The sequence below is a fragment of the Vollenhovia emeryi genome, unplaced genomic scaffold (assembly GCF_000949405.1).
Source record: "Vollenhovia emeryi isolate VEMERY1.0 unplaced genomic scaffold, V.emery_V1.0 DF939148.1, whole genome shotgun sequence".
NCBI classification, from domain to species: domain Eukaryota; kingdom Metazoa; phylum Arthropoda; class Insecta; order Hymenoptera; family Formicidae; genus Vollenhovia; species Vollenhovia emeryi.
Genome location: NW_011967218.1, coordinates 573039 through 588269, shown reverse-complemented (window position 1 = coordinate 588269; position 15231 = coordinate 573039). Strand labels below are relative to the sequence as shown.

The following is a 15231-nucleotide window of genomic DNA, read 5'->3' as shown; positions in this document are numbered from 1 at the left end:
GAGATTCAATACTGAACTGTAGATTATGAAAGACGATTGATAAGAGAACTCGCTATATTTCTACGTAAACCTGAGACGACGTGCCAAAGTAGATGGCTGCTATGAGTTGTGAACGATCGACAAGAGAAATTTCTAAAGAGTGAGAACAAGTGTCCGTGGGCAAATGGCCCCATTTTTTTCGTTTGGTACCTACTTTGCGACCAAAATCGAATACGAAAAGAAAACGGGGCCGGTCTTGTTCTCGCTCTTTGTATGTAAATCCGAGACGGTGTGCCAAAGCTGCAGATTGCGTAGAACAATTGACAAGAAAACTTTCCAAATTTATGTATAAATCTGAGACTTTACAGTAACTCATTGCAGGTCGTGCAAGATGATTCGCCCTTTAAATTTGTGGGCAAATCCGTGACGGTGTGCCAAAGTACTTGCTGCGGATTATGAAAGATAATTGATAAGAGGACTCGCTAAATTTATGCGTGAAACGGTGTACCAAAGTAGTTGCCGCGGATTATGAAAGACCACTGACGAGGAGACTCCAAATTTATGCGCAAATCCGAAACAATATGCTAAAGTAATTGCTAGAAATTATGAAAGACGCGATTGACGAGGGAACTCTCTAAATTTTTATGCATAAATCCAAGACATAGTTGCCGAAGTAGTTGTTATAGATTATAGAAAGACAAGCGACACGAGAAGTCCCTAAATTTACGTATTGATGTTATACTAAGATAATTGAAATTCTTGATGTAAATTCGTTCCTTTCGATTTTTCTTTTTGCAGATACACAGTGCCATTCCAAAGAACCATTGCTCACAGCTGTGCTAAACTATAAACGCTATGCTTAACGATAGATAGTGTTTAAGGGTTTCCAAGCTCTGTGTTATTTATATTTAACGACGTAACTCGTAATATTAATCGCATCTCTCTACCGTAACAGCTTCACGCTAGAGTAGAGATAATCGTACGGATGAGAAATCTGAGAAGGATCAGTCGCGTTTGTACATAAGGATTCGTTGAAACAAGCAAGCGAATTGTGATTCAGATCGTTTTAGAGACGTTACCAAAGGGAGCTTGAACCAATTTTCTACGCAAAGCTCTAGAGGGGTAGAATATGACCAAAGGTGTAAAGAGAAATCCTGTATCGGTAGAAAACTTTTTCGGTGGCATTTCGGCTATGTCTTGAGCAACGCTTCAGAAGGGAAGAAAGACGGGAAACGTTTATTTTGACATTTGTACCACGAGCGGTAACGTGACTGCTAAACATGGCGAGGAAAAGTGACAATGCGAAGAGCATCAACATCGCGGTGGTCGGGCTCTCCGGCACGGAGAAGGACAAGGGGCAGGTCGGCGTCGGCAAGTCGTGCCTGTGCAACCGCTTCATGCGCTCCATGAGCGACGACTACAACGTGGAGCACATTTCGGTGCTGTCGCAGGTACGTTCTATGCATTCTCGCTTCGTCGCCGTACAACCGAGTAGCGTGTTGCGATGAATTAAACGACTAACCGAGCACTTTAATTTCAGTCCGACTTCAGCGGGCGCGTGGTGAACAATGACCACTTCCTGTACTGGGGCGAGGTGATGAAAACGGCGGAGGACGGGACGGAGTTTCAGTTTCAAATCATCGAGCACACGGAATTTATAGACGACGCGTCGTTCCAGCCGTTCAAGGGCGGTAAGATGGAGCCGTACGCCAAGAGGTGCGCGGCCACGAAGATCACCAGCGCGGAGAAGCTCATGTACATCTGTAAGAATCAGCTGGGCATAGAGAAGGAATACGAGCAGAAGGTCCTGCCTGACGGTAAATTGAACATCGACGGGTTCCTCTGCGTGTTCGACGTGAGCCTCGTGCCGAACAGGGCGATAGAGAAGCAGGTCGAGATCGTGGCGAATATCCTCAACAATTTGATGAAGACGAAGAAGCCGATAGTGTTGGTGACGACCAAGAACGACGACGCGAACGAGCAGTTCGTGAAGGAGGTCGAGAAGCTGATAATGCGCAAGGAGTACAAGGGGTCGATTTTGATCGTCGAGACCTCGGCGCACGAGAACATCAACGTGGACCTCGCGTTCATGATCCTGGCGCAGCTCATCGACAAGACGAAGATGCGCAGCAAGGTGGTGCCGTTCGCCGAGGCGGCCAGGGCCAGGAAGGAGCTCCTGGACGCGTCGACGGAGTCGTTGCAGAGATTGATCCGGATACACGTGACCGATTATCGCGCCCTGTGGTCGCAGGCCTCGAAGAAACTCGCGCAGCTCAAGGAGTTCTCCACCTTCGTCGAGTTGTTCGGTATCGAGGCGACGCAGAGATTGTTCAGAAGGCACATTAAGAAGCTGAAGGACGAGCAGATAGCGAAGAAAATACAGGGCTACCTGGACATGCTGCCGGACATACTTCACGAGATCTGTCCGGACATATCGAATTTAATTAACGAGTAAGTTTCGTGCGAGTGGCAGTTTCGTTTTTTCCCCTCCTCCTGCGGAAATTTTCTTGCGAATTGATTGCCGAGATGTCGCTTTGTAGAGAATGGTCGGCGGTGCAGCACTACATAAAGACGCATCCCGACTTCGATCAGTATTTCTACGAGTGTCCCGAAGACATACCGTGGATCGATTGTGATTTTGGGGAAAACAACGGCACGAAAATCCCGTACGACGTGCTGGAGACTCCCGAGGCAGAAACTGTATTTAAAAATCACATAAATGCTTTACAGCAAGAGCAACGGCGATTAGAGTAAGTTGTCCCGTGGAACCAGCTGCTTTGAGAAATAAATATTGCGGAGACGAGTTTATACATGTTCTACGCACAGAACTGGTGATAGCTAAACTAGTAGTGAATTTATATCATCTCATCCGATAGTCTAGAAATATTCTAATAATATTTATATGCAATTCACTAATGCTTTGCTTTATTCTGGGTGGCGTTTCTTTGTGCAGACTTCCGAAAAGGTAATTTCCGCCTCTTTTTTTTTTGCCCTCTCGTTTACAATGTGCCATCGTAATCGAGCTGGAAATATTCCATGTGATATTTTACTGTGCTAACATTTATGTGTCATAGTGTGGGCTTATACATTATGTAGAATGCTAGATTCAAAGTATATTTGTGGCCGGTAATCAATATTTGTCTCGACACTTAATAAGTCAATTTACTTACAATGCATGAAAGTGGCTCGAGTAAATTGAAATCGAATTAAACATTTTATTATGAGGCGCATTAATACATTGCGCAAACAATTACTAATTTCTATCGTAAATGTAACAGGTAGATATTCGATAGTGAAATATTAACGCTATGGCTAAAAGTGTTGCGGTCATTTGATATTGTATCCTTCGTGCGTTAAATTGTTATCTTCAACAGTTCTTTTTCACTTTTATCAATTGTGACTAATCTCCGTTAGGTGGAAGAAACAATTTAAGCAATTGTTGGAGGAAACCGGCTATGTTACGCCTGGGAAACATTTGTCCGAAGTTAGAGTTTTATTTATGGGCCGGGAATGCTTTGAGGAGCTTTCGCATCACGACTGTCAAGAAATTTATGATCAGCATCAGAAGGAAATTATCGAGAAGGCAAAACATAATTTTCAAGTAAGGTGTTTGTAACAGCTACATTACTGCATCATTGTATAAAGAACGCGCGTAATCAATACTGTAATATGTTACAGGAATTATTGTTGGAACATGCTGATCTATTTTATCACTTCAAGAGTATAGCTCCATCCGGAACTATCACACAGGACGATATAAAAGAAATTACAGACGCGTTACTGGATGATTTTAGGTATGCAATATATTATTAGGTGTACAACTTCGCTTCCGCCGTTTTTTCCCAAAATTTCGGGCTTTATTGTTAAAAAGTGATTACATATTTATGAATCAAAGTACTGTCCGTCGCTAGCCACTACTTTTTCCCATCTTTCTGGCAATTTTCGGATACCATCTCGAAAAAAACGATGCGTATTATATAACAATAAAATAAAATTTTTAATTTTCCAACTACAAATCTATATACATATGAAGTTAACAGCATTATATTGCAACGTAATTTTATAAATTCTTATGCTTCTAGATACAAAGCATTAGACAGATTAGATCAGGACAGAAAGTTAATGTTGTTTCAACATTTGGGATTTGTGCATTGTCCTATAAGGGAGCATTGTCCAGCTTATCCAAATTGCATGGACGCGCTTATAGAAAGAATACTCGGAACGAAGGCTCACAGGTAAGACGTCAGTACTACGTCGAGCAGGATTGTATAGCGTGGAGTTATTTCATAACACAAATCTGAAAACGTTCTAACAGACCTTCCTCATGGAATCACAGTAGTCAGTGGCAGTTAACGTCCGACAACAATCAATTAAATTTAGTTATACTCGGAAGTAACGGGCTAAGCGAAGAATTCGCTCGTGAAATAAGGGCACAAACCGACGACGACGAAGTGGAAATCGATTGTCAACTGTACACTCTCGGTTATCGCATCATAGACGGCGACGTTGGCCTGCCGCATAATTCCTTCACTACCTCCGATTTCATGCCGCACGGTAAACATCGTCCCGATTGTAGATCAAAGTAGATATCGCTGTATTCACTTTGCGGAGCCATCACTTATGGCGGATATATCTTTCTTGTTGTAGGGTCCTTTTGTATCTACTCGAATGAAGACTCATTCGAATACATTCGGTCCTCTTTAGAGAAAACCTTGTTATCGAATCTAGAACAAGAGGACAGACTACCGTTTCAAGGATTGCCCATTGTAATAATGTTTATACCGGAAGCCAGTATTGATGAAATGGAGGCTATGAAGCTCAGAGAGGAGGGACAAAATCTCGCCGACAGGTACATTAATTGTATCAATCGTACAAAGTGAAACTTGCCGAGCGCGTAATAATCTTGACAATTTTGTAGTTTGCAATGTCCGTTTATCGATGTCTGCATGGACGATCTGGAGCAGGAGAAGCATAAAAGATTCCCGACTTCGTTGGTAAAGGACGCTTTGCAGCAACTCATACAAGCCATAAACCACAGAGCTGGTTTTTTAAACATATATCAAAGCGTTATCGAATGTCTGGAGCCTGATATTAGGTAGATCATCAATCGTAGTGGTTCAATTAATTAATTTGTAATTGCATATACGTATGTTTTATCCGGCGCTTGATTTCAGGATAATAATGTGTATGTTCTGCGGCGATCCTTATTCGGTCGAGAACGTTCTCGGTCCTTTACTCAATCATCAATGCTGCTTTCTCAGCGGCGATAGATCTATAGTTTTGGAAACGTTTTTGGGAGAATGTAAGCGCAGAGTCGAAGTCATTATCTCGAGTTTTCACGGAGCCAATGCGTTTAGAGACGAATTAGTACATGGTTTTATACTCGTCTACTCCACAAAGAGGAAAGCCTCTCTCGCGACTCTAAAGTACGCACTAATCATTTTACTTGAAACATTTTATCTTGCAAGATTTCTTTTTCACCGCGTGTACTTCCGTCTTGCAGTGCCTTTTCCACCAACATACCAAATCTACCAATACAAATAATGGCTGTGACCGATACTGGCGGCGCGAATGCTTTCTTCAGCAGCGACTTGAGTCATCTACTTATCACGGAAGGAAACGCGATTGCGGATAAACTGGAGGCGCACTTCATGACATCTGCGTCGAGCTGTCAACAAAAAAGTGAGAAACTCGAGTTTTTCATCTCGATACCTTGGCGAATTCCATTTTCTAACGAATCGTTTGACGTGCAGCCGCGTTTTACACGCCCTTCTTCAAAGTGGTGTGGGAAAAGAAGCCGGAGATCGAGCAAGCGTTCAACATGGAGGAACCGGGGAATTTGAACGACAGCGGAGAAGGCACCCTCGAGTATTCGGCGTTGCATCCGATGCCGCCGCCGCGACACGAGAGCTATCACCTTCAAACGCCGGATGACGGGTAACTATTCTAGAAGCGACTCACTAGCGACCGTACGAACAGATCTATTAACGTTCGAATTTATTGGCGACCCAAAGTCTAATGTGAAGCAGTATGTCTGTAACTTTTAGGAGCGGCTCCGAGTCGTACGAACAGTTGACGCCCGACGGTGATCTGGGCGATACCGGGCTGACCGAACAATTCGCCGACCACAGAGCCACGCCGAGCGACGACAGTGACATTTACAGCCAGGTCGACTTCTATCGTGAGGAGAGGGAGAGAGATCTAATGAAAAACGAAGATATCACGAATAAGCTATCTGGTCGGTAATAAACGAGACCACGCGAGATTCGTGATCCTTCAAGATTCGTCGAGTTACGAAGTCCCCTTTTCTCTTGCACAGGTTGGGTAAAGGACACGTTCATGCATCAAGACGGTGTCACTAACAGTTACTCGCACAGAGCTTTCACGACCGGCCGGCGGTACATCTCCCAGGTGAAGCCGAGGCCGAAAGGCAACAGTCAGACCTTGAAGCAGCCCGGGAAGATCAATCTGAAGGACTTTTCCAACGTAACGGACGTGATAGCCCGGATGACGATCGGCGAGAAGGACGAGCACGGCCCGAAACTGACAATGGGCCACGCTCCTCTCGCCACTCCAGAACTCGTGGACCTTGGCTCCGAGTACGCGCAGGTGAAGGACGTCGTGCCGAACATGTACTCCTACGACGGCGACTACATGTACGCCTTGGTGCAAGACTCTATCGGCAACAACAAGTCCAAGTTGCGCCACCGGCGCGAAAAGGGACAGCCAAGATGTAAGGTCCCCCTTCCTTCTTGCGTTAAGGGAATGTCCGATGTCTACGTAATTACTAGCAATAATTATTATCGTAAACGCACAGCGTACAGCGATTCCGACTCGGAGTGGAGTTCCTTGGAGAGACAAAGGGCGACGGACGTCCTGGGCAAGGGGAACAAGAAGCCCTCGTCGCACAAACGAATACGCAAGAAACGCACGGCAATACCGGTGGCGACGCCGAAAGTGCCGTCACTGGCCAGCATGGGTAGCGGAGACGGTATAGTCGGCCTGAATTACAACATGAAGGACGAGAAAAATTGGCGCGTCGATCCCACGGAGAGAGGTGAGCTTCTCTCCCCTTTCTTTTTTTATCTTTTTCTCAAGTACGTGCGATTACAAGTTCTTACGTCACCTGTGAAAATGGCGATATTTAGAGAGGTATCTCTCCGTCTTTTCAGTATCTAGCGAAACGCCCGATACTTCCGAATCGAGCGATCCGGAACACAACTCGAGGTCCAGATCGAAACAATATAAATACGCCGCGGTTAGCTTGCGGAAAAGATTTTCCGGAAATTCTCTGCAACAGCAATACTTACAACACCCGTTTAATATGAAACACATGACGCAGGAGATGTTCAGCGCCTCCTGTAAGTAACGTGGTGGATTTTAAGTTGATAACGCTAGTTATCGTTATAACTTGTAAGACGTTCCGTCGTACCGATATACTTAATAACAATTCTGATTAGTGCAGAGAATTTTCTAGTACGATTTGAATGAATTATTTAATGTAACCTAAGGTCTAGTTCAGTAATTTAACGACAGTCTGTATATGCATGTTAAACATGTCACGTTTGGGGCTGAAATTGAGGCTTCTTAATTAACAGCAGCTTTGGCTCACTTTATTTTTCCAAAGTAGTAACATGTTAATGCGTTTTCCATTAAGTTGCAGTGTCTGTGCTTTCCTTAACTTGCATGAAACTTGTTATTTTAGCCAAGCACAGGGGTGAAAATACGTTTGGCATTCCAGATGATGAATCAAGTCTCGATGTCTCCTCGCCGCGCGAAATTAATTCTCCCAGTGTAAGTTTTTAACGTACACAAAATAGATCGACATTGCGGTATGTGCGTGTTACGAACTTGCTGCGCTTGCTTTTAGTTTGGTATATTGAACAAGTCGAAGGACAGCGACAAGTTAACCCGGAAGAAAGACAAGCAGAAGGCAAAGGAGGACGAAAAGCTGGAGAAAAGGAGGCAAAAGGAGGAGAAGCTCAAGAAACACGCGGAGAAGGAAAAAGAGCGGGAAAAGAAGAAGCAGGAGAAGATAAAGCAGACCAAAGGCCCGGGAGGAACGCCGATCTCGAGTCAATCGCAGCAACCCTTGATCGAGGATTTTGCACAGAGCGAAACGAATCGAATACCTTTGTTCCTCGAGAAGTGCGTTCGATTTATCGAGGACGAGGGACTGGATTCGGAAGGGATATACAGGGTGCCCGGTAACCGTGCGCACGTGGAATTGCTTTTCCAAAAGTTCGAAGAAGGTATATCATTCGTTAAAGACTCTTTTCTTCTGATCTTTACTGTATTTCCTTCCTTACTTTGTTTTCCTTAACACTAAAGTCGATGTTCTATAAACTTAAACTTTGATGAATAACATGGATCCGTTTCGTTTTTTCTAACGTGCAGACGGTAATGTCGACATACACTCTTTGGATATTCCTGTAAACGCTGTCGCTACAGCCCTGAAAGACTTCTTTTCCAAGAGATTACCACCGCTCATCGACAAGGAACGCATGAGCGAACTAGAAGATATATCAGGTAAGTCGAGTTTTAATCATATTAAAGCAATTTCTATAGAATCTTGAGTCTTTTGTAAAGCTCTTAGGTATATTTATTGTGTCGTTAAACTCTCACTACAAATACACTAACAAAAAGCAAAGGTATCTTTAAGAACGTGTTATGCCTGTATATCTCAGGTGCACGAGGTATTAGCAAACCTATGTCAGCTACTTGCATGAACATGGAAGGTTAGTACTTTTTATATTATCTCATAGACAATAGATCGAGTGATTATTCTTCGGATTGAAATTGAATCTCGAAACTTGGAATTGCAGACCGAAGCGGGAGATTGTTGGCCCTGCGCCTGATGCTCAACAAGTTAAATCCAGTGAACTTTGACGTTCTCAAATTTATCTTCCAGCACTTCGTGAAGTAAGTGAAGGCTGTGAAAATATTAATTGCGAGGACAAACCTTTCATAGGCACGTTCTAATTATACCTCCCTTAATCTCGTTATTACAATTTAAACTTTGTACGGCTTCAGAGTCGCGGAGAATTGTAAACTCAACAGTATGGACAGCAAGAACTTGGCGATTTGCTGGTGGCCTACATTACTACCGATCGAGTTCAACGACCTCGGCAGATTCGAAGCTATGAGGCCGTACCTGGAGGATGTAGTCCAAACAATGATCGATCAGTATCCTTTCCTGTTCTGTGGCGAGGAATGCCGCGTGATGGTGTAGTGACGAGACGCGTTACCTAGCCGTGGAGTGCATAGTTCTCGTCGTCTGTGCGAAGAGGCTGCAGTATTTTTTGTGAACAACGGTGGTAGAAGCGGCGCGTCTGGCCGAGACCTCGCAACAGCGCGTCTGCCTCGTGAAACAATCCGATATGATTTCTTTTATACGTTGTCGACAGTTGCGATACACAGGCGTAAAACGATTGGTCTCAATATAGTTTGTATTAATACTAAACTTCGCTTTAGCGCACTCTCGTAATACAACTAATACAAGTTCCACGTAGGCGCGACGTGGACGAGCAAAGTCTCTGTTTAAGTTTAGTCATTCGCATTCGTTCATTTTCGGAGTGTGTGACAAGCAAGATTTCCCCTTGCGAAATCGATCGACGGTCCTAAGATGATGGTTATTCGCGTGCGCGGATCAGATAATAACGCAAGAATAATAAGAGTCAATCCATGTGTCATAACAGTATGCATGTATCATGTTGGATGTATCCAGAGCGATGTATTTATTAACATTGTACTAGGGATGTATGACTCGATATTTGATAATAGCGATTAGCTTTATGTAGTTAAGAAAGTAAGATCGATGTTGCTTTCTTTCTATTCGCTTTCTTTTCGCTCCGTCTTTTCGTTTTCTTTTCTCGTGTCTTCTTGTCCACATTGCCAAGAACGAAAGTGTTGAGCGCAAAGTGATGATATTAATGTGGTCTCGTTAAAGAGACTGTTATTAGTATTTAAAGGAGGGCGTGTCCAGCCCGCATTTACGAAAGAAACGTATATAAAGCGAGATTTATCGTCGAATAATATCTAAATATATATATATATTATATATATATATATCTCACATAGCAACGATATCAAAAATGCCAGAATTTTTAGCGCGTTTCCTTTTTGGCCAATGCACAAATCGCCTCTCGAGTGTATTTGCTTTTGCATTCTATTGATGTAGAATAGTCGTACAAGAATTTTTTAAATAGTTTTCATTGTGTCAAGGCCGCGCGAACTCAAACGACGATACAATCCGTATATTCATTCCGTCTAAAAAAATATTAAGTAAAAACGAAAAAAAGAAACACGAAAAAAAGCGTTACATGTAATTGCACAATATGTCTTGACAAATAGCGATAATATGCGTATGCGAAGGGAAACGGGGCTAGAGATAAAAAGCATCTTGACATGTTTCGCACGCGCAACGTTCGCAAACGCATACAAAAGTGGAATCGAAGTAACTTAAGAGATATTTAGAGCTACGAACGATATTGAAGTTTCTTAAAAACGGATATGTACATAGAATTCTAACAATTTAAGATACGTACGAAGACGTGGGATGCCAAATTCATGGGAACTCTTTTTTTTTCGCGAGAGTAAAAGAGGTCCGTTTTACACAAGGAGCTGACGCTTTGTCGTTCGTACCTTTGCAAAGACAGAAAGTATTTATTAACACGCTACCGTCGCGCATGAGAGATTCAGGCTTGGCGACTCGATTGAGGAAGGGAGAATTGTACCGTCTAACTTTTTACATTTAATCGGAAAAAGCGCACACGTTCGGATACGTCGATTTATTTTCTCGCTGTTCGCTTTCGAATACGCACGACTCCGCGGATCCGGTGGGTCTCTCATTTTTCGTAGGTGTGCCATAAACTTAAACTCGATGTTAACGATCGTAATGACAAGATGTATGCCTTTCGGCGGCTCGGCATTCGAAAGTAAGCGTTCACGCACCGATCGCGAGTGCACTCGCGATCGCGGCGCATTGCCGAGAGATACTTAAGTGTCGCCTCTGAATGTTGGAGCCATTATAAATAAGAGAGCGAGGGGGGAAAAGGAAGCGACAGCCACGCGCATACACGTACACTTTTGTAACCCGAAGATTTAATCGCAAACATTCCCGTAAGGAACGTCGATGTTACTTTATATACATATATAGTATCGCGAGAGACGCGTTTTAATCGAACAGAGTCCGTGGTCCCGGGAGTAAAACTCACGAGTAATATTGCGAGCTAGGAATCTCGCATTATAGAAGAAAAGGGGAGAATCTCTTATTCGAAACGGACCCTCGTGGGAAACGCGCGTCTCGCGTACGCAATCGTTCTGTATTTGTACGGAAATCGTCGTAACGATATTTCTACAATAGACGCGTCTCGCGAGGACGCGCGCGACGGTAGAAAGAAAGAAGGAACGGATCGTACATTCCCATTTAGTCGTAAAAGAAGAGGGGAAAAGCAGATTTTATACATTCGTACGTACGTAATTGTATAATGTTCTTAAAATAGGGTAGGGAAAGACGTCGATGCTTCACGTGTGGGATTTGAATACTGAAAGACGTCGCGCAACGTCGTAATCGTGATTAGCTGGGAGCGCTCGCTTGGGAGATATCTCGATGCTCCTGTTGTCTTTGTCTATTTTACATGTTGTCTACTTTACGTGTGTCGAATGGACAATTGATTTAGAGCACTTAGAAAGCTTTCCCGCGAGTAAGATTATTTGCACCAGCGTTTTCGTCGTTTAAAGGGTTAAATTAGCGTGGCCGTCTGAAAAGTAGAGGTGTTTTCTACAATCTTTTTCAGAAAAACTGAAAACTGAACATGAGTCGAAGGGAAACTCGTGGATAGAAGACTGAACGTTCAAATTTTTCTAGCGCCCCGCAGCATGACCGTTTTTTTTTGTACATTCTCTCAGAAAGTTTTGGGACAAGTTATAAGAGTACGAGAAAGAATATTTTTTAAAAGAAATATATTTCCGTATTTTTATATTGCAAATAACTTATGATTTTTAATTACATTTAGTACAATGTATTGATAAAATTGTATCAAAGATATTCTTTTTTATGTTCTTTAAACTTGTCCAAATACTTTTGTAAGAGAATGTACACTAAAACATCTGCCCAAGAATAGTTAGCCGGAATCTGAATCGGCTGCATTGTCGTGCAATGCCCGGCGCTTCAACATGCTTGTACGAAAGTAATTGTAACTTAGTTAATTCTTCGAATTTCGAAATTAGCCTCGTGGCAACATAGTCGTGAAAGTAGATGCTACATTTTGAAATTAAAAAAAGAAACAATCTATTCGCTTGATCTTCTATGCTGGTCTAGCCCCTTAAAAGTTGCCCTCCCAAAAAATGTATCTCTGTCTCAGCGTCGATAGATTGTCTCTGCTTATCCGCGATGTTATTGGAACTTTCTTTGTATCGAGATAATAATCCACGAAAAATACTGTAATTTCTATTGTAATATTGTAATTTTCTAACTGGAATTTTCGTCAATCTGCTGTTAAATAGTGCGATCGTCGACAGATCTACCGTACACGTTTCATGTAATACTTCTCGACAGCTTGCGATCATTTCTTATATAACTTCGTTAATATCTTGTATAACGCTTGTTCAAAAATTTAGCGTCAACTAAATGATTATCACCGCGACGATTGAAAAGTGCAACAGTGACCTGACTCATCTTAAAAGGAATCTCAAGATTGAGGGAGGGGGAGAATTAAATTTATTTCTGTCTGCTCTCGTCAGTACAAGCAAAGAGGCATTTTCTCCAAATTTTTTGCTATCTCGGAGACAAGTACCGCCCATCATTAGATCGTCAGGACGTTGGAGTGTCTTTAATAAATTGAAAGCGAGTTGGGCCACTGTTGCAGCGAGAATCTTCCGGTGGCGGTCTCGCCCTCGTCGTATCCACGACGTAACAGTTAAGCAATAGCGAAGAAACGAACGTAGCGATTAAACACTTGAAGAAACACTCGACGACGGCCACGTGTAGTGATCGCAAGATTATCAAGCTCCACGTTCTTCGAGCAGTATTAGCATCATCCTCGACGTCATCAGCACCGTCACCGTCATTATTAACATCGTGTTGCCATCAAACATCGTCATCAACATCATCAACGTCGCCATTGTCGTCGTCGTCGTTTACCATCGTCCCCGGACACGTGCCCATCGGGCGTCTTCTCTCTCTCGCGAAGCCTAAGGGGGAGGAGAAGAATCACTTTTCTACGATACGTCCGTTAAGATTTCCGCTTGTCCTCTCTCCGCCCGTCGAACATAGCAGATTCTTAAATTATCGTAGCCTGTGATAAGACGTAGGCGAAAAACGGACCCCTAGTTTGTCCCTTTTATTTATAGCATCGGCTTTTTTCATGTGCGAGTGTATTATAGTTGTACAGTTGCATCAGGACGATGCGTGTTGTAAGCCTGCTCTCCCATTGCTTTCCTCGTATATTTCTTTCTTTCTCTTCTCTTCCTTTTCGCGTCTCTCTTCCTTTGTCGCTCGTCACCGTTCTTCGTGGAAGCTTCGCCCGTCCTCGAAAGTCTCGTTTGTTGCCCGTAGTCTCGAAGTGCTATGTGAGCACCCCTGAACGTTACGGACGGTTGAATCGTGAAGAAACGTAGGGAAACGCGCGCGACAGGAAACATTTCTCGACCGCGCCGGGAAATTCGGGAAACCGAATTTTCGTTCGACTGATAAGATAACACGTGGAGTCTCAATTTCTCACATCCGCGTGAACGGATCGGAGGTAATTCGCGCGCCGATTTCTCTCGGCCAATCTAGCACCTTTTCTATACCTCGACCGTTCCGCGTAATAAAATAAAACGCATAGCATTTATATTTTTGTATTTTCTTTACGAGATAATGTATCGTTTTATCACTTGGATTGCTTTGTACGCGAGTTCTTCGGAATCCCGGTTTTCTTAGGTCTCTCCGCGCGACGACCTACGTTTCTTCACGGGGAATGCTGGGCGGCGTGTGAGTGCTTGAAGTGTGAAACCGAGAATAATACTTGGAAATTTGATAACGATATAGCGAATAGCCTGTTAACCGCGAGCTAACAGTGAGAAACTCGTCGATGAGAAAAAGTTGATAAGTAAAAAAAAAAAGAAGTAAGTCAATCCCCTTTTCTAATCGGTATAGGAGAAACGATCGGAACGGAGATCGGATCTGCGGTTTTATAAGAATCTTTGATAAATATGGATCGAGGATATAGCTGATAATTAAATAATAATAGTAATAAATATTTAATAGCCGTTTGTATCGAAGGTGGCTACCGAATATCGACCAAGATAGGATCGCTAATTTCTACTTCGCTGAAATCTCCCGAAAACGCCCTTCAGTTTCGCGCACTGAGGACTCCGGCACTTCGGATCTGTCCTTTTTACCCGCCCTCCTCTCCGCCCTGCCGCCTCCGCACTTCCCCGCTTCCCTCACCTTTCGCCCGTTCGGTATTAAGTATAATGTATATTTATTTGAATTTTCGCGCGCGCGCGCGCGCGCGGTTGAAAAGGACAGATCTCCGGTTTCTCGCGGTTCGAAACGTAAACGGATGCACGAACGAACACGCGCGAAGCGACGGAGAGGAAGAAGTTGCCCTCGGGGTGCTGCTCGCAAAGTATCTAAGCCGAAAGCTCCGCGTCTCGCCGCGACTGACGCTGAAAAATTTTAGCCGTGCCCTCGGATTCGGGAAACTTATTGCAAACGTGATAGCCCCTCCCCCCCCCCCCTTGCCCAGCCCGCACATCCACATCCACGCTCGCCCGCCCCCCTCACACGAACTGCGTTTCCACCTTTCCTAAAAATTACGCGTTTATAAATGTCGTCATTTATATACATGTAACGATTTTTGTAAATAATCGGTATACATATATAAATATAATTATATATATATATTAATTATATATATATAAAACACGCAACGTGTAAATGGACGGAACCTGTCTTCGTTGTATCGATAGTCTTATATCAGACTTGTATATGAACGGAGGGACTTTTGATTATTAAAAGTTTCCTAGAGTAAAGAAAAAAAAGAAGCCTCTCTGTCTCTCCATGGACCGTGCTGCACGTCCAAACGTGTGATTACTTTATTACTCCACTTATATTCTTCAGCGATTGTTTAAAATTTCGTCGATCACTGAGGTTTATCAAAATCGCGGAAATTTTATATACAGGGTGTCAGATTCGATATGGACAATCCCAAAGATTATAGTAGATTGGGTTAAACTAAGAAGAAAAGTTATATAAAATTTTAC

The 15231-nt window shown here is 43.3% G+C and overlaps 1 protein-coding gene across 8 annotated transcripts in view; it reads left to right on the top strand.

Annotated features, from left to right (window-relative positions):
* Positions 1-12272, top strand: part of LOC105565905 (rho GTPase-activating protein 190) — a 17611-nt gene extending 5339 nt beyond the window's left edge. For 2 of the 8 annotated variants that reach the window (XM_012019466.1, XM_012019467.1), the window contains exons 2-24: positions 778-1430; positions 1520-2430; positions 2520-2729; positions 2933-2944; positions 3394-3580; positions 3658-3773; positions 4062-4214; positions 4295-4533; positions 4627-4828; positions 4898-5074; positions 5154-5405; positions 5483-5661; positions 5733-5916; positions 6009-6217; positions 6299-6712; positions 6797-7036; positions 7152-7340; positions 7685-7773; positions 7850-8231; positions 8377-8508; positions 8667-8717; positions 8805-8901; positions 9013-12272. In XM_012019466.1, coding sequence (XP_011874856.1) covers positions 1260-1430; positions 1520-2430; positions 2520-2729; positions 2933-2944; positions 3394-3580; positions 3658-3773; positions 4062-4214; positions 4295-4533; positions 4627-4828; positions 4898-5074; positions 5154-5405; positions 5483-5661; positions 5733-5916; positions 6009-6217; positions 6299-6712; positions 6797-7036; positions 7152-7340; positions 7685-7773; positions 7850-8231; positions 8377-8508; positions 8667-8717; positions 8805-8901; positions 9013-9211 — 4995 coding nt within the window. In that variant the 5' untranslated portion in view covers positions 778-1259 and the 3' untranslated portion in view covers positions 9212-12272. Of the gene's footprint in view, positions 1-352; positions 569-777; positions 1431-1519; positions 2431-2519; positions 2730-2932; positions 2945-3393; positions 3581-3657; positions 3774-4061; positions 4215-4294; positions 4534-4626; positions 4829-4897; positions 5075-5153; positions 5406-5482; positions 5662-5732; positions 5917-6008; positions 6218-6298; positions 6713-6796; positions 7037-7151; positions 7341-7684; positions 7774-7849; positions 8232-8376; positions 8509-8666; positions 8718-8804; positions 8902-9012 lie in introns of those variants that run through there. The other 6 variants (XM_012019468.1, XM_012019473.1, XM_012019472.1 and 3 more) reach the window with 6 other exon arrangements.
* The last annotated feature ends 2959 nt before the right edge of the window (positions 12273-15231 follow it).